The sequence below is a fragment of the Protopterus annectens genome, chromosome 1.part1 (genome assembly GCF_019279795.1).
Source record: "Protopterus annectens isolate FY-2018-M chromosome 1.part1, PAN1.0, whole genome shotgun sequence".
In the NCBI taxonomy this organism is placed as follows: Eukaryota; Metazoa; Chordata; order Ceratodontiformes; family Protopteridae; genus Protopterus; species Protopterus annectens.
In genome coordinates, this window is record NC_056726.1 from 1563917782 (window position 1) to 1563941926 (window position 24145).

General features: G+C 44.4%; 1 protein-coding gene across 1 annotated transcript in view; it reads left to right on the forward strand.

The window, feature by feature from the left end:
- NIPAL3 (NIPA like domain containing 3) overlaps positions 1-24145 on the forward strand; it is a 750101-nt gene that overhangs the window by 214485 nt on the left and 511471 nt on the right. The window contains exon 3 of the mRNA XM_044083192.1: positions 14392-14563. Within this exon, the coding sequence (XP_043939127.1) occupies positions 14392-14563 (172 nt within the window). The remainder of the gene's footprint in view (positions 1-14391; positions 14564-24145) is intronic.

The following is a 24145-nucleotide window of genomic DNA, read 5'->3' on the forward strand; positions in this document are numbered from 1 at the left end:
TGCTTATTTTCTGTACCCTACTTGCAGTCATCCCTGTTGGCAAAACTCTTTAATTCTTGTGTTAGCTTAGTTCTTAGAATGGTTATTATTCGGCTTAAGGATCTGCATCCAAAATCCCACTCTGTGTCTTGATCCTCCCCCTGCTTCATCATCATCCCTTTCCATTTTGAATTATAATCTTCTGATTTGTGTTACTTATATTAGCCTTTAATGTGTAGCTCTAAAATATCCCATCAAATCAGGAAATCCTAAATCACCTTGTTCTATTGGAAGGATTAACTTATCCCAGTTGACTCCTCCCCTCTTCCCCTGCCAGATAAATACCTTCAACTCTTTACGCCTAAATACTTCATCTTATTGTGTTCCCATATATATGGGTATTGCTGAACAGATTTGTTTGTTTGTGGGTACATAATTTACACTATAGTGTCTGTTTTATCTTCACTAATTTTGTATTCTGAAAAATAAAAATCTCAGAATGTTATCCAGCATTGAGATAACCTTTTCTGGATTTATCAGGTACAAAATAATATTATCTGCAAATAAAGCAGACTTTTCTTGATTACCGTACCAATTAAATCCTTGAATTTCTGAGTGCCTTATTTTCTCTGCCAATGGGTATAAATGTAAAGCAAATTAATGATGGGAAACAGGACACCCCTATTTGCTTGCTTAGTTTTTATAGATCAAACTTCATTCTTTCCTTTGCATATTCTGCATCCAAAAATGTATTTGATTCTCCAAGAAAACATTTTGAAGACAGCTACATATAGCAGCTTGAATCTCGTAGCTGCCTCTCAACATTTCCCGATGGCTGGGATAAATTTGCTTCTCTTCTGTGTGGTGTACAGTGAGCAATCATTTTCCCCAAACACATTGCTGTTTCCAATTTTTAATACTTTTCCTTTCTACCACCACTTTGTTAGGATCAACTCTTTCTTCTGATATGATTGCATCTTTACTTATATAGGTCTTGTGCTGCTTTCTCATGGCCAGGTTTGGAGCATGTACACAGTGTGCCCTTTCAATTAACAAATCTTGCTTTAGAATACCAGTTCAGTTGCTTATTTATGCTTTTATAAAATTAATACAATTTGCTCCTTCCAGTTTCTCTAATTCAGCAGAAAATCTCAGGTTTTCTCTAAAAGCTCTGTCTTCTATCTGTACCATTTTTTTTAATGACCTCATACTTGGCCAACTTTTCTCCATTTCAGCTTCTGATTTTTGCAGTTTTCTTAGTTTATCTGAATAGCTAGTTAATCTTCCCAGCCTTTTGTTATATAAATTGATGTATTCCTTTGAGGTTTTGTTTATTTTAGCCACCTCGAGTAGATTTGGTTTATTTTTTCCTCTAAATTACTATAAAGTATTTGAATTGCTTTTTCTAAGCAGCTGCAGAATTCTCCCCAGCCAGTATGTGTTCTCTTCAGCTTTTTAGGCTGCTTTTCATTCAGGTTCTCTAAATTTCTTCTTTCCTGGCATCCAGGCAGTGTAATTACAGCCAGTAGCTGAATTTTAGCCATGCTGACAGTTTTACTTGCTTTTATTTGTCAGTTTCTGTTGGTTAGGGTGTATTCATCTTGGAAGTCCTTATTTGTTTACATTTTTGTTATTCGTTTTGGACTAGTTTATGTTTGTGTGTTTGATATTCATTTGTATGCCATGAATCCAGAAAAACAACATAGTTCCTCTCTTGGTAAAATTTTGATGTTCTGCAGTATGAGGAGCTCTGAGCAACCACTTTTGTTGAATGCAGTTTCAGCGAAATGTCAAGCCGAAAGCAGATTCAGTGATCATGGAAAATTCCCTTTTCTCTGCTGCCATCCTACTTAGGAGTAGGTAAGTTTGAGAGATAACATGGGGCACAGAGGGGCTTGCCCCCTGCATAAATGATTTGCTCAGAGGTTCTCTGATAGTTTTGACAATGTTTTCACTGAAAGTGCATTCAGCAAAAATGTTGTCAGTCTATTGACATAAATCTGAGTAGCTCAGATTCAGCATAGTTTGCACTAATCATTATTCTGTGAGAGACTTAGACCTTAATAGAAATTCTGTGAAGACTGCATTGTTTGCTAAAAATTAATATAGTTAAGAAAACAGTATACCATTTCAGTAGTGTGGTTCTTGTGCCTGTATTCAGTATGCAATGCATGCATTATTTGAAGGAAAATTGATAAATGTCAGGGCTTAACGAAGCAGTGCTTCAAGTGGATGCTAGGTAATTTTAATTATCCATGAGTTTAATTTTCTGGACTGTTTTATAGTGTAAGGAACACAGTAAAGGCAGATTGATTTTTACTTGGGGATATCACTATCGTTTTCGTAGCAGAAGGATCAGCGTTAATGCTGAAATAAGCACGGATGAAGGCTTAAAATCAGGAACATTTTAAAAAATGTGCATTTTTTTTTTAGAAATATTATAGAATGGAATTATATGTATTTACTTTTTTCCCTAGGGTACCAGTCTTATTTGCAGCATTCAAGTGATCCAGCATTCTTATATGCAATCACAAATGTTGCAAGTACAGGGATCTGAAGTAGTTGACTTCATTTGGTCTTCAACCTGTGGGTTATGGATCCATATTGGATCCGACACGGCCGCATATCCAACATGTGATCTGAGTTCCAAGCTCCTCCCCTTACCCACAATGCCCTATGTCTCCTTCCTCCCTAAAGATTTTGTTTGCTGCTGGAAAAGCAAACATTGTGGTCAAGTGCTAGGCTAAGTCTGTAGGTTTTGTGCATAGATTTTTGGTGGTTTTTGCTGTCTCTCTCAAACTTTTTCTGTCTTTCTATCTTTTTGTCTACCTGCCCAGTCATCGGTTTTAAAAAAAAAGTTTTCTTTCCTTCCCTTTACTCTTCTTCTTCTTAGCATGAGTGTGTGTGTCTGGGCCTGTTAGGGCATGGCTGAATCCCCAAAAGCAGGTTTCAGAAAGTGCACAGTTTGTGGCCATAAGCTCGCCACAGCCGATGGCCACACTCGTTGTGAGTGGTGTGCCTGGGGGCGGCTCACCTGCAAACCTTTTGTCCTATCTGTGCTGGGATTAATCCCAGAGCACTGAAGGACCTGATGGATAAAGTTATCCTCAAGGGACTACTTCCCTCCTTGGGGACTGTAGCCCCTATGCCTCCCCACATCAGGAGCAGCAGCTGCAACTTCTTCCTCTTCCCCGGTTTCAGGGACTCAAACTCCCACCAAGAGGTCCGGGGAAGGGGAGAAGTCAGGCCGAGGAAGCGGCCCTGGATGGCCTGCCACCTAAAGTTAGAGCAGAAGCTAGGCTGGGATCTCCCTGGGTCCATTCCCCTAGGTTCTCCCCGGAGCCAGAGGAACCCCGGATCTTGTCACCTGTCAGGGCTTCCCCTCACTGGTATTCCAGACCAGTGTCTGTGGCCTCGTTCTCCTGCTCCATCCGGAGCCTCAGTGAAGCGGAGATGGATAAGATGATGCAGAGGTTTATCCGCACCCAAATTCAGATGGATGTCTTGCCTGCCCCTTCTCCCACTGGAGGGGGGAGCTCGCAGCCTTTTTTCACACCGATCACTCCTTCTCAGATCCGGCCTGCTGTTTTGGAGCCCCTGGATCTGAGGACCCTCTGGTCAAGGGCTCGACGCTAATGGTACCTTGTACCTAGACGCCGGCCTTTGCCTTGAGCATTTCGGATCTGACTGGGTCAGATCTGAGCTCTCAGAGCTGTAGTCTCAGAGTTGGATCTGAGGGGTTGCTGTCAGCTCTGAGCGCAGTATTCCTTTTGGCATTTTGGCTCCTGGAGTCTCGGTGACTCCCCTGTCGGGTCAGAGGGGAACGGCTCCAGCTTGTACTTCTCAGGATGTCCATTCCCATTCAGCCTTTGATGTGGTGGAGAGGGTTCTCTCGGTACTGTCGAGATCCTTGACCGTCCTCTGTCTCCGCCCCAACTCACTCTGCTCTAGGTATAGTCCTGACCATCTTATCTTCCCAGGGACAATGTGTGCCTGTTTTGCCTCAGGAAGTTCCCATGAGGGAGCGGCAGGACGTTGATGAGCCTTCCCCAGAGAGTCCCACTGAGGATGTTCCTCTCAAACGGACGTGTAAAAGGAGACACCTGGACTCCCCACTGGAGTCCCTCACTGAAGACACTGACTTGGAGGAAGGGGAAGGTTCCCCCCGATCACCCCCCGAGGATGTCTCCTTTGTAGACATCATGGAACTCCTTCGCCAGAGGCGGGGGGTTTTGGTCTGCCCAAAAACTGACCTCAGACAAGTCAATGTTACTTGAGGTATTCGGCACAGGCTCATCTACTTCGTGTGAGTGTCCCCTCCCACGGACCTGCTTGTGGACCTTATAACATCTCAGGCATGGAAGGAACCGGACATTGTGGAGCCCATCTCTAAGCACCCTTATAAGGTCCTTAACCCCCCCCCTTCAGACAGGACTTGTTGGAATAAGGGGGTCCCTGGTGGATGCTTTGGTGGCAGCTACCATGAAGAGCTCACGCAGGAGAGCTGTACGGTCCATCCTCCTGACCGAGCGTCAAGGACGATGGACCATTTAGGGAAGCGGGTGTATGCTTCAGCTACTTTTTCCATCAGAGCGCTGAACTATATGGCACACGTCAAGGAAATCACTGAGTCAACCCCGGAGTCCATGTTGGCCGAGGGCAAGAAGACTCTCTTTGCTAGGATGGCCACTCTTAAGGCAGTAGCTAATATGTCCATGCATCTTCTCTCCCATGCCATGGAAGGAGCTGCCAGGGCAGCTGGTTCTGGAGTTGCTATGAGGCGCCATGTCTGGCTCCGGCTTTGTCACTTCTTGGAACACTGTAAGGCATCATTTGCAAATGCCCCATATGACTGTTCTTCCCTGTTTGAGAAGTCAGATCGAGAGACCTTGGTCCAGAGTGAGAAGGATGGGAAGACACTGTCTGCTGTTGGGATTCGCTTCTTTGCCCTTCAGAGATCCTTTTCTAGGAATCGGCGAGGGACGAAGAAGATGTGGTTCAGGAAATCAGGCATTCTCCCGGGACATTCAGGATTCATCTTCCCCCAGAGACAGAGGGGGTTATGATAGACTGTGAACTAGAGGCAAAGTGTGTCAGAGAAACTTCTGGTCTCGAGAGCCATTCTTGGACAGACCTGGACAGTAGCCCTGAAGGGTTGCCCGACTGCTTATCTCTGGAGGCAGTTGGGAGTTGCCTATCGCTACACCCAGCAGCATGGGAGTCCATAACAACAGATTGTTGGGTGTTGCAAATTATATCCAGAGGTTATTCCATCCTGTTCATTGAACCACCTCTTCCCCCAAATCACCTCCAAAATGTTCCACCTGCCCAAAGGGAGGAACCAGCTCTAGAGATTAGACAAGCTGCTAAGGAAACGAGTCATCCAACCCGTCCCCCTAGGCCAATCCAGCTCAGGCATTTATTTCAGATTCTTTTTAGTGCCAAAGAAAATGGAGGATCTAAGACCCAGTCTGGATCTGTCCACCTTGAACCTGTCAGTAGCCAAGGCGAAATTCCAAATGGTCACTCTTCAATCCATCCTGCCCTACCTGCAGGTGAATTATTGGAAGTGCTCAATCGACCTCCAGGATGCGTACTATCATATCAAGATGGACAGGAGCTTTCGGAGGTTTCTCCGCTTCTGGTTGGGAGTCTGTCATTATCAATTCAGAGCCCTTTCCTTTGGTCTCACCACAGCCCCCAAGGTGATGGCAGTTGTAGTGGCTCACCTGAGGCTTCAAGGAATTCAGGTCTTCCATTACCCGGACAGTTGACTCTTCACTGCCCCTTCCAAGCATCTACTTTGCTTAGCCAGGGATTATTTCCTCTTACTAGCAAAAAGACTGGGCATCAACATCAATCTCAACAAGTCGTCACTGACCCTTGTTCAGATCCTAGACTTCATTGGGGTTCGGTTAGACACTATCCAAATGAAAGTTTTCCTCACCCCAGACAGGGTACACAGTGTAAAGTTGCATGTCTTGTACGCCCTTCAAGCCCAGGTTCCAACAGCAGAAACAATCCTGAGGGCATTGGGGTCTGTGGTGGCCACGATCAACCTATTACCCTTAGCACGACTCCACATGCGGATTTTTCAGTCGACTCTAGCAGTCCAGTGGTCTCTGTTAGCTCTGCCATTGTCTCATCTGGTCTGCATCTCCCGAGTATGCAGGGACTCTCTTTGGTGGTTTATTCATTCCCCGGACCTAGTCAGGGGACGTCCCTTTCTTCCATCCTTTCTCAAAACCACAGTGACCATGAATGTCTCCCAGCTTGGGGGGCATTGCTCGGGAAGGACAGTCCAAGGCATGTAGTCCCCATCCGAGACCAGTTTGCATATCAGTGTCCTGAAGATGAGGGCGGTTCTTCTTGCTTTGCAGGCCCTTCATGCCCATCTTCCTCTAGGGACATTTGCGATTCAGACAGACATGTTGGTAGTCTGGTACATCCACAAACAAGGAGGAACCAGATCTTACTCCCTTTGTCGTGAAGCCATGAGTCTGTGGGAATGGGCGATCTCCGCCGGCTGTTTTTTGGTGGCAGTGCACATCCCGGATGGTCCAACAGTCTGGTGAACAGGCTCAGCAGATCTATCTTGATGCCTTACGAGTGGTCTCTGAATCCTTCACTGGCGGAGCAGATCTTTCTAAAGTGGGTTTGTCCTTGCTGCAATCTATTTGCATTTCCATCCAACATGAAATGCGGCGAGTTCTTTGCTCTGAATCCCCCTCGGGGGGGAAGCCCCCAGAGACGCACTGATTCATTCCTTCTTTATGCCTATCCCCCGCTGCCCCTCATCTCGAAGTTTCTTCAGAAAGTTCACAGGCTGGGGAACACTGATTCTCATCGTCCCATTCTGGCGTCGCCAAGTGTGGTTTTCTTCCCTTTGGTCTCACCTTGTAGTTCCACCATGGACCTTGGACCCAGTTGCGGATCTTATTTCTCATTCCTCAGGGATTCCTTACCCAGACCTGGACAGTCTGAAATTCACTGCTTGGCTGCTCCAGTTCCCCCTGATTATTAGGACTCCCAGTTTATCATCTGCTGTTAAAACCATTTTGGAGGCGGCTCACAAATCTTCCACCAGAAGGATATACTGTAGCAAGTGGCAACAGTTCCCCGTATGGTCTTCACAGCGGATATTGGATTCCTTTACTGCTTCTGTGTCCGCAGTATTAGAATTTTTGGCGGGGATTTTTCAGCAAGGTGCCAGTTCCTCCACTGTCAGTCCCTGGCCGCAATTTCTAATTTTCACATGGGGGGGGGGGGGACTTCATTAACCTCTTCAAAACTTTGCAAGACCTTCCTTAAAGGCACCTTTCTTCTAAGACCCCTGGTGAAGGATCCTATGCCCCCGTGGAACCTTACTTTCATACTTTAGGCTTTAGTCTCCCCTCCTTTTGAACCTGCAGCTTTGGTAGGTTTGCAGTATCTATCTTGGAAGACTGCCTTTTTGGTCATCATTACTTCTGCCAGAAGAGTGCCGGAACTTCAACCACTGTCCATCAAAGCTCTTTACATGATTTTTCATAAGGACAGGGTTTCTCTGCCTACTAACCCGTCCTTTCTTCCTAAAGTAGCTTCAGGAGCCAATATTATTCAGACTGTCAATCTTCCTGTCTTTTTTTCCTAATTTTCAGAATAGGGGCAAATATAAATTACACCTGCTGGATGTGCACAGGCAATTGCGATTCTTCTTTCACAGGACGAAAGTTTTTCGTAAATCTGATCACTTTGTTTCTTACTCGAAACCCTTTTTAGGGAAACCAATTTCTAAGGTGACATTTGCTCGTTGGATTTCCCAGTGCATTATTCAAGCATATTCTGTCAAGGGAATCTCCCCTCTGGGTCAGGTAAAAGTGCATTCTGCCAGATCTATGGCTACTTCAGCAGCCTTTAGGTCCAGGGTGTCACTGGATGATATTTGTTCTGCAGCTACTTGGTCCTCAACTCATACCTTCATTTCCCATTACAAATTGGACATCGTATCCAAGAACAGGGCATCCTTTGGCTCTGCAGTACTCCGGAATATCCTTCCATGAGGACCACCCAGGTGTTAGTAGCTGGGGACTCTGTCCCACAGGTTGGAGACCAAATCATACACATACTCACACAAAGACATACTCGGAGGCTCTGATCAAAAATTTACCAAAACAGCAGAGGCCACCAAAGCAGACACCCAAACAACTACCACCTCACGACCCAACACATGCAACACATAGACCACACAGTCAGAGTGTCAAACAGTCACAGCCCTTAAGGCCAAACAAAATGCCAGACACACTTGTCATTGGTGATTCCATAGTCAGACACACTGACGTCCCGCTCACCAGACTGAGTAAGGAGAAGGTCACAGTAAGCTGCCTGTCGGGCGCTAGAATCCGCCACATAACGCAAGCACTCAGGTCTCTCAACAGCAGGTACAAGTATGACTCAGTCATTGTCCACGCTGGTGTCAACGACCTGAGACGTACCTCCTTGGACTACATGTAAAGGGACATCGAGGAGCTCTCTGATTATGTAGCCCAGGCAGGTATGACCCTGACCTTGAGCAGTATCCTACCTTCACCTAGAATGATGCCACAATACAGTGATAAGATGATCAGCTTTAATAATTGGCTTAAATTCTGGTGTCATTCAAAGGGGATCCAATGTCTGTCTGCCTGGGATGACATGCTGGACAAGCCACGTTGCTTCACAAGGGACGGCTTGCACCTGTCACCCCTGGGCTTCCGGATATTGGCAAAGGCTGTTGCCACCCCATAGTGCCTTTTTAGGCAAGGCTCAAATTCTAAACCTACCACCCTAGAACACCAAAAGGAAAGAAACTAAGGGTAATGCTGCTCAATGCCAGAAGTCTCACTCTCAAGATGCACGCACTCGAGGCCCTTCTCAATATGGAGAACATCGATGTCTGTGCTGTGACAGAACCCTGGTTCAAGGCTCCTGAGAGCACCCCAGCACTAACAGGTTTCACCTCATATCATGCTCCGCCCCAAAATCCGGACAAAACCAAGAAAGGAGGGGGGGTGTCCATATTCATAAAGGACACCCACACCTCAAGGTTGGTGGCAACGCACGATGCATCGGAGACCATCCAGGTGCAATTAACCATAGGCAAGACTGCTCTGCAATTTGTAGCATGTTACAGGCCACCCTCTCAAACTCGGGAACCTCACATGGCCTTCCTGAAAACATTGGAGGGAATAAATGTATCTCCAAACACCATCATACTAGGTGACTTCAACTACCCTAATATAGACTGGGAACACTACTCAAGCCCGAACACTCTAACCCAAAGATTCCTGGAGTTCATAAACTCAAATGCCATGGAACAACTAGTCACCATCCCCACAAGAGGAGAAAACATACTTGATCTCATCATCACGAACATGGGATCAAAATGTTCAACACTGGAAGTATACCCCTCACTGGTGAGATCAGATCATAAACTAATCTCGCTGGAGGTCCTCATCCCGCCCACCTGAAACAAACAAGACCACAGTGAAAAACTTCTCAAAAGCCGATTTCACACTTCTAAAAACTAGTGTGGTCTCCTTTAAGGCCCCTGAGCCAGTGGTAAACATTACTCAAACCGCTGAATCACTTACAAATGCCTTCTACCAGCACCTACAGGACTGCATGGATCAGGCAATCCCAAACAAAACTAAGACTCTCTGTACCAAAGGCAAGCGTCCAGTCTGGTGGACCGCAGCCATAAACAAGCTCTACAACAAAAGGAGGAAGCTACTACAAGATAGAGCAAAATCCTTGAAAGGTAAGACACCTTTGATCATTATAAGTAAAAAACTAAGAGCTCTCATAAAATCATCCAAGGCAAATTTTGAGAGAAAAATCGCCAAGGACTCTAAAGACAATCATAAGGCCTTCTTTAGCTATGTTAGAAACCTAGGAGGAAACTCCCAGATATGCTCAGAATTAGTTCAAAATGATGTGAAAATTACTGAACCTACACACATTGCTAACATACTGGCTGACAGGTTCAATGCAAACTCCCCCCCCTCCCCCCCAAAAGGAGAGATATCTATTCCAGAGGATTGTAGCCCCCCAAACGCCCAGGTGAGAACTGCCCTCACTAAGGCAAAAAACACAACATCCATGGGACCGGACGGTGTCCCTGGCTGTGTGCTTCATGAACTCAACGAGGAATTAAACCCACAGTTAGGACAGCTGTTTAATCTTAGCCTCACCTCAGGATACGTACCCAAGGAGTGGTGCACGGCGACTGTGGTCCCACTTCATAAGGGCGGTGCCTCCACAGACCCTGGAAATTACCGCCCCATTAGCTTGACAAGCCTTATCTGCAAAGCCATGGAGAGGATCATAATGGAACTCATAAATAAAGACATAGGGAACTTGCAGACTTTGGATCCAACCCAGTTTGGTTTTGTCAAAGGCAGATCCTGCCTCTTAAACTTGGTTGACTTTTTCGAGACAGTCACCAAGGCCATTGATGAGGGAAAGGCAGTCCATACAGCCTACCTTGACCTGGCAAAGGCCTTTGACACAATACCCCACTCAGGTATCATCGAAAAACTCATCAGCTTGAATGTAAACCCATACATCACAAGATGGGTTGCAAACTGGCTAAGTGACAGAACCCACAGGGTCAGAGTTGCTGGAGCCATGTCAGACTCAAAGCCTGTCACAAGTGGTGTCCCACAGGGCTCAGTCCTGGGTCCACTCTTGTTCGGCATCTACTTTTCTGAAGTACAAGCAAACACAGGAGGGTTATGGCTGACAAAGTTTGCAGATGACTGCAAACTGGGCGCCATAGTCGAAAACACATCTGACACAGATATCCTCCAGAAGGGCCTCACAGAAACGGATAACTGGTGCCAGAGCCACGGCCTGAAGTTAAACGCCAAAAAATGCATAGTCATACCCTTCGGGAAAAACAAGGTTACCCCTAGCTACCATATAGGTGGCAATTCACTGAGCACAGAAAAAGTCATCAGGGATCTGGGGACCCAAGTTGACAGTAGCCTTTCGTTTGACACATGTTGCTAAAGTAGTTAGGAAAACCTTCTATATCGCCCACCTGATCATGAAGGGATTCACATCTAGATCAAGGGAGGTCATCGTCCCCCTGTACTCATCACTCATTAGACCTATGATTGAGTACAATGCCCGTTCGAATGTATCTGACCAGACACCTGCTGCAGCTTGAAAGGCCCCAAAAGTTCCTCACCAAAAGGATAAAGGGTCTCAAAAATATGTCTTATGCTGCCCGACTGAAAGAACTCCAGCTCTATTCAGTCTCATACCGCTTGCTCAGAGGTGACCTGTGCCTGACATATAAGGCCATGTCAAACCCAGATTTGATGAATATGCTTCACCTCAAAAATCTAGATCCCTCAGAACCACAAGGGCGGGAGACTTAAACCTTGACACGGTTATAAATAGAATGTGCTGGAGGGACAGATTCATCACCCAGAGACTCCCTATGCTGTGGAACAAAATCCCGGTACATGTGAGGCAGAGCACCTCGCTGGCCTTGTTCAAGAGGAATCTTGACCAATGGATGGGAGATCGCAGATATACCCCAGGGATTACTTCAGTGTCACTGCTTGACAGAGGCACAGAAAAATGATAGGCATAGTTTTTATTCAAACTAAAGGGGTGGCGAAAGCCACATAACTATGGGCTAGGCTTATAAATGCCCTTGGGCAGATAGCCTAGTATGAACCTATGAACCTATGAAATGAAGTCAATTACTTCAGATAAAGAAGTTATGTACTCACCACAATGTTCCATCTGAGTAGTTGTACTTCATTTGTCTTCAACCATCCCCCCTCCTTCCCCCGACCTTGTCACTATTGTCCTGGTCATGGATTTGGAAGGTGAACACCCAGATCTGCTCTGAGTTGCAGCACAAAGGCACAAAAATTACAGAACCAACTGATATTGCCAACATCCTGGCAGATCGGTTCAGTGCTAACTTTACCCCCCTCTCACCCTCTAAAGGGCCCATATCTATACAAGAAGAATGCAGAGTCCCTGTAATCACAACTACGCAGGTGAAAGCTGCACTCTCTCTAAAGTCAAAAACACAGCATCCATGGGACCAGACAACATCCCAGGCTGCGTTTTACACCAACTTCAGAACGAACTGGCTCCCGACTTAAGCACCACGTTCAATAATAGCCTCGCATCAGGCTTTATGCCCACTGAATGGTGCACAGCAACAGTTATCCCACTCCACAAAGAGGTAGCCACCACTGATCCCGGGAACTATTGACCTATTAGCCTGACGAGCCTGGTCTGCAAGGCCATGGAATGTATCATCTTGGAACTCATAAACAAAGACATTGGTAACCTCCAAACTCTGGATCCCACCCAGTTTGGATTTGTGAAAGGCAGATCATGCCTCCTGAACCTGATCGACTTCTTTGAGGCAGTCACCAAAGCCATGGATGAGGGTAAGGTGGTTCATACAGCCTATCTTGACCTCACCAAGGCTTTTGACACCATCCCCCATTCTGGAATTATAGCTAACCTCACTAAACTAGGTATAAATCCCTACGTCACAAGATGGATTGCCAACTGGCTCACTGACGGAACCCACACTGTAAAAGTTGCAGACTCCAAATCTGACCTCAAAGCAGTGACAAGTGGAGTACCACAGGGTTCTGTCCTGGGACCTCTCCTGTTAGATACCAAACACAGAAGGCCTCTGGCTAATGAAGTTCGCAGATGACTGCAAATTAGGAGCCATAGTAAAGTCCCCAAATGATGTGGACATCCTACAGAAGGGCCTCACTGAGACAGGTGCCTGGTGTCAAAGCCATGGCCTCAAGCTCAATGCCAAAAATTGCAGTGTCATCCCCTTTGGTAAAAACTCTGTACCCATGAACTACCACATAGGCAGCAATCTGCTTAACACTGAATGAGTTATACGAGACCTTGGGACCCAGGTGGACAGTAGTCTCTCCTTTGATAGTCACATCGCCACAGTAGTTAGGAAGTCCTTCTACGTGGCACACCTCATCATAAAAGGGTTCTCATCCAGGAAAAAAGCAGCCATTGTTCCCCTCTACTCATCACTCAGACCCATTATAGAGTACAACGCCCCTTTTGGAATGTACCTCACAAGACATCTGCAGCAGCTGGAAGGGCCACAGAAGTACCTCACAAAGAGGATTACTGGCCTCAAACAAATGCCCTACACTGACCGCCTCAAAAAACTCCAGCTTTACTCTGTAGCATATCGCCTACTCCGAGGTGATCTCTGCCTAACATATAAAGCTATGTCAAACCCAGAGCTGTTGGACATGCTACACCTAAAGAAATCCCAGTCCCTCTGAGCTACACACTGTAAGGACCTAAACCTTGTCACCACAATAAACAGGACATGCTGGAGGGATAGATTCCTGTCTCAGAAACGTCCTATACTCTGGAACAAGCTACCCATCTATGTCGAGCAAAGTTCTTCATTAGCACTCTTCAAGAAAAATCTTGATGAGTGGATGGGAAATAGGAAATACACCCCGGAGATCACTTCTGTGTCTCTGCTGGACAGTGGCACAGGAAAATAACTTTCTTGGGTGGCGTAAGCTATGGAACCTTGCTGGCTAGGCTTGCGTAGGCCCTTGGGCCGATAGCCTAGTACCAACCTATGAACATCCTAGGAGCTGTCCATTGTTATGCTTTGACTTAGGATTTTTTGGGCTGCCAGTAGTGCTAAGGTCTTTTTGGGTCAGGTGTATTTTATATGTTGAACAGCAAACTCTTATCTGAAGGGAAGAAGAAGACGGGGCATTATGGGTAAGGGGAGGAGCTTTGAGCTCTGATCAGATGCTGGATATGCGGCCGTGTCAGATCCGATATGGATCCATAACCCACAGGTTGAAGACAAATGAAGCACAACTACTCAGCTGGGACGTTATGATGAGTACATAACTTCTTTTTTTTGCATCTTAAGACTGGGACTGATATCCTGGTGGATTTTATTTTTTGTTTCCTCCAGAATACAGTGATCTTAGAGTTTGTATGTACAAGTAGCAGGGATGTGGGAGGTGCAGGGGGTGTCTTCCTTGAAAAATAAACTCTTGATTTTTTTCATCTTGAGAATGGTTCAGTGTTTGATTGTCTTGAGGGTTGATACCAAAAGTTTCAGTTTCATTAGGAAGCCATTGTACTATTTATTTTTTAATAAACCAGGTTTATCCATGCACTGTATTTATTTTTTGCATTCTAGCATAGTTGCAGTCTTTTAGAAGTACACACTCAAATTTTTTTCTGTCCTTGTCCGTTTTATGCATGTATCCGGATGTCAGGTTTGACATTCTGTATGCCTTCTTTCACAGACACATGCATGCAGGTTTTAGAGTTTATGTAATTGTGACTTTATGAGCTTATGGTACTATGTTATTGTTTTTGTCTCTACAGAAATACAGCCATGTTCGATTGTCTGGTTCCAAAGATGCACGGATGTATTTCAAGACTAAAACCTGGTGGGCTGGATTAATGTTGATGTTAGTGGGAGAGCTGGGAGTATTTGCATCGTACGGCTTTGCTCCACTCTCACTCATAGCTCCTCTCAATGCTGTAGCAGTAATAGGTAAGCTACACTATACAGTCGACGTTATGTAAAAATTAGTGTATTATGTTTCATTTGCTTGGGGACATACATCTGCAAATGTAATTTCATGCATTTTAATGAATCGAAATCAATGTAAATGGTGAAGTTGTGGTTTTATGATCACTTTCAAAATTAATAAAGTGCTTAAGGAGTGTGGCTCAACCACACTGTGAGCTTTTCAAACTAATTCAGTTCCTATTTGTTCATTGTTTTTACAGTAACTTTTAGTGTCTTTTCAGGATATTTTTTGAGTTTTCAAGTGTTTAGTACCCCAGTGTTTTCTTGTACTAATGTTTATTTGTTTCTGCTGATCTACCTGGACCATTTTCAGACTCCGATTGGAAGCACTGTAAGTGACTTGCTCAGAGGCAAACAGAGATTGAGGGACTCGAACCCTGAAATATAAGCTCTTAGCCTTAATCCTCTGTACTGTCGCACCCAATGATCCATTGTTTTCTACACTACCTTTTGATGGCTGCTACCATAATAACTTTTCAGAAAATATATTGTATTTTAATATGAGGGCCTCAGTATTTTTATAGTGCCATTTCATGGCTGTCAAAAGATGTCTTCTGAGAAGTTTTTGATATATTTGAATATTAATGCCATAGTATTTTTACCAGTACTATGGCATATTCAAATATATCAGAAACTTCTCAGAAGACATCTTTTGACAGCCATAGTATTTTTACCAGTAGAGCCACGGTGGTGCAGTGGTTAGCGTTGTCACCTCACAGCAAGAGGTTCTCCCGTTCGATTCTCAGCTGGAGCGCCTTCTGTGTGGAGTCTGCATGTCCTCTCCGTGGCCGAGTGACATTAAAGACATGCAGGTAGGTGCGAGCGTGAATGGGATTGCCTTCTTTGAAGGTTGGGCGTCGGGCTGGCAACTCAAAAATCCAGTGCCAATCATTAGGGGACGGGAGTTCCGCTGTGGCGATCCCTAACCGGGAAAAGCCGAACACTTTTTAGTATTTTTATCAGTACCTTTTGATGGATATCGTCTAAGAAACTTTTGAGATGTTTGAATAGTCTTACCCCCTAGTATTTTTTTGCAGTATTATTTTATGACTGTCATGAGATGTCTTCGGAGAAGTTTTTGTTTAAGTGTTACTGTTCCATCATTTTTTGATATTACCATTTGACAGCTGTCACGGGAAATGTTCTGAGACGTTCTGATGTATTTGAGTATTTGTACCCTATTGTTAATCGCATTACCTTTTGAAGGGTGTCTGTGGATATTTTTTGAGAAGTTTTTGATATATTTGAGTGCAAGTGCCCTAGTATTTTTATAGTATGATTTCATGGCAGTCATGGGATATCTTCTGAGAAGTTTTTGATTTACTCGAATATTAAAGCTCTAGTGATCTTTTGGTAAAAATGGTAGAGAAGGAGCCTAGACTACCAGCCAGTTAAGAAAGTGGTACTTAATGCTTAGATTGTCTAGGTCTTTGAATTGTATCCGTTAACTGTGAACTCCTCAGTGCAACCAGATTAATCTAACGTGCATTCTGGTATTTAAACATGATGTGTAAATATTGCTGCCAAGCAAGTTGCCATGATGAATAATAACTTATTTAGTTGCATCTAGTGTGTTAATATTGCTTTCCTTGTTTATAATGCAGTTTATTTTTTGTATGTCTCATTATGCTTCATAGATTTAAATACTTTTTTAGGGCTGTGTCTGAAAATAGTCTGAAAAGGCCAAAATGCTATAGCACTAAATATGGAGATAGCGCCCTTCCCTGTATTGTAACTTAGAAACTTTAGCCCGTCTATTTTCTTTGTAAGAAACATTTAAACTTTTTGTAGTCCTTGAACAATGTTTTATTAGTTAAGTACTAAAAGCTTCGCTCTATTTGAATAAACTTGGTTGAGTCTGTGTTTTTCATATACAGTGACATTAGTTATTTCTTTGTATTATAGTTATAGTGATATTAGTTAAGCTACCCCCCCCCCCCCAAAAAAAAAAAAAAAAAAACTCCTAATCACTGTGAAGGCATTTGATCAAATCAAAGACTGTAGGTGCAAGTATGCTTAGGTCCTTTACAGCAGCATCTATTTTGAGTATATGGCAATGGTTGTTAGGCTTTAGTTTGCAGAATTCTTCCTAGAATGTAGGATACAATGTTTCTTTTTGTTGAATGTGAGCTGGCAGAGCAGCATAAGAGTAGGTCACCTAGGATTACTGTAGCCCTGTTGCATTTGCAGTGCTGGTTATAGTACTTTTCACGTTGAGCAAATATGCATATTGTTATCATCTGCAGGTGGTTGTGCATGTTTATCTCTGAAAATGAACATACCAAATATTAAAAGGCCCAGCACTGAGCCCTGTGCTTCTCCAATCAAATGTTTTGTGTCCTCATGCATAATTTCGAACCTTAGTGAAGTTAATTATAAAACAAAAATGTGGAATTTAAAATATCAGAAGTGGGATTCCAGAAGGATAGCACAGTGTTGCAGATGTCACCAATCCACCTCTACAGTGCTGCAGTGCATAGCGGAGTACGTGGAATACATAATGATGGGCCTAAGGAGAACCCTGTGGCATAGCACTGCAGCATCTGCAGTGTGCTACTTAAGCTGGCGGTCCATGTGATGCCATGCTTTTTCTTGATGTGGTAGCTGACTGTTTGCTGTCTCCCTCTATCTTGCTACACATTTCAGAGGCAGTGTAATAAACATTACATTATAATATATTCAAGTAGATGTTCTTCATTCCACATTGCTGCAGTCCTAACTATTGGGTAGTCCGCTGTCCAGTCGGCCCGAATACCAAAGTATACGGCTGACGTCGGTCACGGCGCATTAGACTGACGTCAGTACGTCAGGGTACTAATGCGCATGACCGACGTCATATCCTCAGTCTTTTTTGCCGCATGGTCCGATGCAGAAGCAGTTTTGCGAGTGCAGGTTGGCGCTCTGAAAGTTTCTGAAGTCAGAGTTTCAGACCGAATCAAAGTTGGCTAAGTACCCCGTTGGGGAATATTTTGGTTTTTTCTTGCCTCAGTATTTAACCGGATGTCAGAAAAGTGAATAACTGTATTTCTTGTGGGAAACAGATACCTCATAGGGATTACCATACTTTGTGTATACCTTGTTTAGGGCCTGAGCACGACGTTGTTGGATGCCGCTCTTGTGCTAGATTTAACAAACGCACTATTAAGAGAAGGTTAGACTGTGCCAGGTTAGTGTTTGGGAAGCGTTGTAATTATAAAATGCCGCCGGATGCTCCGGCGCCCGCTTCAGCCAAAAAAGCGCAAGGACAAGGCAGCGAAGCCTAGAGTGGAAGAACCGACAGTCCCGGACGTCGGTTCTTTAGAAGGCTCAGTGGAGCCGGAGGTTCTGCCAGGAGTTTCTTTGGAGTCTCAGGGAGAAACTTTACTGTTACAGGATGTGTCCTCTCAGGAAGTAGGCCAGGCTGAAGGGGCTTCTCAGGTGGCTGTTCTTCCCTCTCTTCCTAAGGTGATTAGGGCCTCGCCTTCTGTTGCCAAGGCTTCTTTAAGAGGCAGGCCTACTTTAGCTTCAGTGGGGTATTCTCCGAGTGTTTCAGGGTCTTTGCCTAAGAAGCATATGCTAAAAATGGCAGAGGATTTGATTACAATGATTAGAGGTTCTATGCCCCCTCCTGATAAGAGGCCTAGGGTGGAACCTGAGTTTGAGAGTTTTGAGCAATGTTCGAGGCTTCTGAGTCTTGGCTGAAGACTTGCAGGAGTATCCTCCTTATTCTGATTCTGATGTGGATGATTCTACTCCTTCAGCTTCGCCTCCTGAGGATTTTTCTTTTTCAGAGACTCTGCATTCCATGAGGGAGCATTTTAAATGGGAAGGTCAAGATTTCTCTGATTCCAGGTAGAGGCTTAGAGAATTCTTGTTTTTACCCCAGCATAGGCCTTTAGCTATACCTCCTGTTCTGAATGTGGTAGAAGATGTTTTTGCAGAGGCTTCCCTAAATCCTGATTCTTTGCCTCCTGCCCCAGTTAAACCGGATAGGTACTATAGGGTGCCTGACGCCCATAAGTATCTTTTAAGAGTCCTAGGGCAGACCCAGAAACTGTCTCTCAGGGGCCTAAAGGTGTGAAGGCTTCTGTGGTTAAAAATCCTGTTCCTCCTGATAAAGAGGCAAGGGCTTTGGATAGATGGGGAAAGAAAGTGTACACTTCTTCCACTTTAGCCATGAGGGCGTTGAATTGTCAGTTTCATATGTTAAAATATCAGAATTATCTCCTTTCACAATTGAAGTCTAAGGTGGATGCTCTGGCTGAAGGTATTGAGTGTAAAGAGTTGCAGGATTTAGTTCATGTTTCTGAACAAGTGGGAAAGCATTCCTTGCAGTGTGGTTTTGATGCTGTGCAGGCCTCCTCGAGGGTGGCTGCCACTGGTTCTGTTCTTCGTAGGCACGCCTGGTTGAGAGATCAGAACTTAGCTGAGCATGTTAAGACAAGGATTTTGGATGCTCCTTTACAGTCTGATGTGTTGTTTGGTTCGCCTGTGGAAGCAGTTTTAAAGAAAATGGAGGACAAGGCTAAGTCTATGCAAACTGTTAAGGATTTTTGCAGGTGCAGCCTCCAAGTTTAGTAGAAATTGGCCTACTAAGGGGTGGACTTATCCTGCTTATGATTCCCAGTCTAGGGGTAGGTCTAGACGTGGTAGGGGCAGAGCTCAAGGTTCTTTTAGGCCTAGGACAGGGAGATCACCTGCTCAGACTTCTGGTGAGGGCAGGGGTCAGTCCTTTCGTAAGCAGACCCAATGACCTGCCTTTTCAGCTGCCAGTACATTCTCGCCTGGCAGCACCTCTGGGAGGAAGGCTGTCTCTTTTCAAAGAAAATTGGGATTTAATTACCCAAGACAGATGGGTTCTGGATATCATTCACCACGGTTACAGGTTTTATTTCCATACCTTGCCTCCTTTCAAAGGCATGCCAGACATTCCTCCTCTACAAAGAAAAGAGGCTCACAAGCAAATTTCTCTGTTGCTCCAAATAGGGGCCATTCAGTCAGTTCCTGTGCCAGAAAGGGGCCTAGGATTTTATTCTCGCCTGTTCCTAGTACCAAAGAAGGGGAACACGTGGAGACCAATTTTGGATTTATCTATCCTCAACACTTATCTGGACATTCCCAAGTTCAAAATGTTGACGTTACAACAGCTTTTACCTCTGCTGGGCAAAGATCACTGGATGGTAACTTTAGATCTCAAGGAAGCTTACCTTCATGTGCCTATAAGACTAAGTTGCAGGAAGTATCTGCGTTTTCGAGCTGGAAATTCTCATTATCAGTTCTCTGCATTGCCCTTTGGCTTATCTACTGCCCAGAGTATTCACAAAGGTTCTGGCTCCAGTGATAGCTTACTTCAGGCTAAAAGGAATTCAAATCTATCCTTACTTGGACGACTGCCTGATTCTGGCTCAAGAAAAGGAAGACCTTCTACAGCATTTGGAATATGTCATAGCAGTGCTAATGCCTAGGGTATTCTGTGAACGAAATAAAGTCCAGTCTAGTACCCTCTCAAGACATGTGCTTTCTGGGTGTGAGACTGAATACAGCAGCCCAGATGGCCTTTTTAACCCCGGACAAACAAAAGAATCTTTCCAGTTACTTCCATCAACTATCTCTTCAGTCCGGGCTGACTGCAAGGACAGTCCTTCAAGCCTTAGGGTTCATGGCGTCTTGTATTCTGGTGCTTCCCAATGCCAAACTGCATATGAGGAAGCTACAATGGTATCTCAAAAATCTATGGACACAGCACTGCCAGGATTTGGACACTGTCATTCAAATAATACCTTGCATTCAAAAGGAATTTTTGTGGTGGGCTCAGGAATGTCACCTAAACAAGGGACTCTCTGTGACCCGGCCAGAGGCAAGTCAGATTCTAACGACAGATGCCTCAGACATTGCTTGGGGAGCTCATCTAAATGGAAAGTGGATACAAGACAAGTGGCCTGCCAGACTACAGCATCTACATATCAACATGAAAGAGATGTTAGCAGTCCAGTTTGCATTAATGGCTTTCAAGGAGTTACTTCTTCCAGGGCAGGTGTTGATTCTAACAGACAACACAACTGTCATGTGGTACATCAACAAACAAGGGGGCACACATTCTTACCCATTGTGCAGGCAAGCAATGATTTTATGGGAGACTGCGCTCAGCTTGCAACTAACTCTTCAGGCAAGGTTTCTGCCGAGCACAGAACTCCTTAGCAGATGTGTTAAGCAGACAAATCATGGATCCCCACGAGTGGAAACTGGATCTTCATGTATTTCAAAAATTGACAGTGTCATGGGGAGCTCCAGACATAGATCTGTTCGCTTCTCCACTAAACCACCAGCTGCCAAAGTTTTGCACGAAGGGATTTCATCACACAGCTTGGAAAGTGGATGCTCTTTCTTTCAGTTGGAAAAATCTTCATGTGTATGCTTTTCCACCTCTGCCTCTTCTCCCAAAGGTGCTTCTAAAGGTCAGACAAGACAAGCCAAGGATGATTTTAATAGCTCCAGATTGGCCTCGGCAGCACTGGTACCCATTACTGAGGAGTCTGGTAAGGAAGCCTCCATGGCCTTTACCCTTGATTCCACACCTGTTGTCTCAGAGGGACGGTCATCTGCTCAATGTCAAGCTTCACTCTCTTCATCTAACAGCCTGGCATATTCTGTTTTGAAAGACAGCAGGTCTCAACTTCCTCAACAAGTTTTAAATGTGATTATGGAAGCCAGAAGACCTAGTACAAGGAAAGTGTACGCAGAAAAATGGAAGAGATTTTTATTTTGGACTGCATCAAAGAATTTGGAGATTTCTGAGCCTAATTTGAGTGTGGCTTTTCAATATCTTACTGAGTTATTGGACAAAGGTTTGTCTTTCTCTTCCATTAAGATTCATGCTGCAGCAATTTCAGCTCACTATGATTGTGACCCACCATTGTTTTCACATCCTTTGTTCAAGCAATTTCTTAGAGGGGCAAAGAATATAAGGCCCCCACGTAGAGCTCCTACTCCTGCTTGGGATCTCAATTTTGTGTTGGAGAAACTTACTCTACAACCTTTTGAGCCTGCGGCTACTGCTGAACTGAAATACTTGTCATGGAAGACTGCTTTTTTGTTGGCCATTACTTCTGCAAGAAGGGTTTCTGAGTTACAGGCCCTTATGGCGGTTGAGCCTTTTTTGATTTTTCATAAGGATAGGGTATCATTGCGTACTAATCCTTCCTTTATGCCTAAGGTGGTTTCTAGTGTGGCTTTAAACCAAACTATTCATTTGCCTACTTTCTATGCAGATCCCCAAAATAAAGGGGAAAAGATTTTGCACACTTTAGATGTACACAGGCAATTGCGTTATTATTTAAGCAGGACTAAGGATTTTAGGCAGTCTCAGCAGTTGTTTGTTTCTTTTGCTTTGAGTTCGCAGGGCAAGCCTGTGTCAAAACAATCTATTTCTAGGTGGATTGGGTTTTGCATTGCATTTTGTTATTCCCATCATGGCAAGGAGATTCCAGCTGGGATTAGGCCTCATTCCACTAGGGCTACTGCCACTTCAACAGCATTTCTAAGGGGGGTGGCTACTAAGGATATTTTGGAGGCAGCTACTTGGAGTTCAGTGCATACTTTCTCTAAGCATTACCACCTTCCTCTCTACTCTAAGTCTAGGGCTGGTTTTGCCACAGCTATTTTGCAAGGCATGTTATCAGCTCCTGCTTCCTTCTGATTTGCCAGCCTCCCTTACCTCTGCTTTGGGATTCTACCCAATAGTTAGGACTGCAGCAATGTGGAATGAAGAACATAGTACAGTTTTGTACCTACCATAAATGTAGATGTTCGAGGATCCACATTGCTGCAGTCCAATTTACCCTCCCTCCTTCCCCTCTGTGTTTAGGGGTGGTTGTGTAGGTGAGATTATATTCTGGTACTTTTGTATATATTGTATATATTTTTGGTGCAGGTATGTTTGGAGTTTTTGGTTTTGGCCTTGTCTTTTTAGGGTCTTCTGACATCTGGGGCAAGAAAAGACTGAGGATATGACGTCGGTCATGCGCATTAGTACCCTGACGTACTGACGTCAGTCTAATGCGCCGTGACCGACGTCAGCCGTATACTTTGGTATTCGGGCCGACTGGACAGCGGACTACCCAATAGTTAGGACTGCAGCAATGTGGATCCTCGAACATCTACATTTATGGTAGGTACAAAACTGTACTTTATGTAAATCATTGTTTACCTATACACGGTGGCTGTGTCTTTCAGGATTTCTAGACTGTAGGCACATATAAGTTGACCCCTGTATAAAAAGGTACTGCAGATTCTTAAGGTATATGTAGGTATGACTTTTGCTGTATGCTTCCCTACATTAGCTTTTAGCACAATACATATGCGTTCAGTTTTGTACGGATGTGTAGGCATTTTGTGAAAATGTCTGCTTGTGAAATGCCATGTTTATATGTATAATAACCAATCAGTTAGTGACTTTCAGTTTGACAATTCTTTACGTGGCTGGAAATACTAAAGCTGTACCATTTTATTGCCTGTAACTATTGCAGATTATGCAGTAAAGCTGTTCAGCACTGTGTATTCACCCACGCTGTTGTGTGACAGGGTATTCACCCACGCTGTTGTGCGACAGGGTAAGCTGCCTGTAGTCTGCAGATATTAATGCAGTATGTATCTGTACAATGTCCACTGCTGTAGTCCGTATGTGATCAATGCCCTTTGTAGGTTACACCTTTTCATAGCTGTGTACCATGTAAAACAGTATGTTTTCCACAACTGTATGTACCATGTTGCTGTGTCCACAATTTTTCTCAATAGTCTAGAGCATGTGGACCACTTCCATTTTTCAGGTAGTTGTGCTATGTGGATTTGCTGCTTTCACTTGTACTTGACCTGTACAACAGTGTGTAGCTATTTGACAGTTTGTGTATTTGTAAAGGTATATAAAAATTCAGGATTTGACCCGAGGTGCAACTGTAGTGAACTTAAAGAAGACAGCTGATGCAGGGTTTGGGTCTAATTTATTGCTAATTTATGAGGTTGGGTTTCATATAATGGTTAAAGTGCTTACCTGATAAACAAGAGGTATGGGGTTTGTTTCTCACCAAGGGAAATTGGATAAGCTTAAAGTGGTGTACAAGGGCAGGTACCTAGTACTTAGCTTTGAATCTGTGTGTTTGTATGTGTGTGTGCGTTTGCGCGTGTGTGCGTTTGCTCGTGTGTGCGCGTTTGCACGTGTGTGTGCGTTTGCACTCGCGTTTGTGTTTGTGTGTGTGTGTATAGAGGTACATATATGCATGCATGCATGCATGTATCTGCATATCTGTATCTAGTTATATATTTATCTATGTATATAGATAGCTAGATATGTAGATCATAGGAGGTTACTAGGCTAATGGCCTTAGGGTCCTTACGAGCCTAGCCAGGTTTTAACCCATTACCCTCTTGTATCAAATGTATAGGGAGTCCTAATTCAACATCTGCTGCATCTGTCCAGGAGAGGTACAGGTGAGACCCCAGGGTGAATTTACAGTTTCCCATTCAGTCATCCAAATTGCATTTAAAAAGGGTCTGTGATGGGCTCTGCTT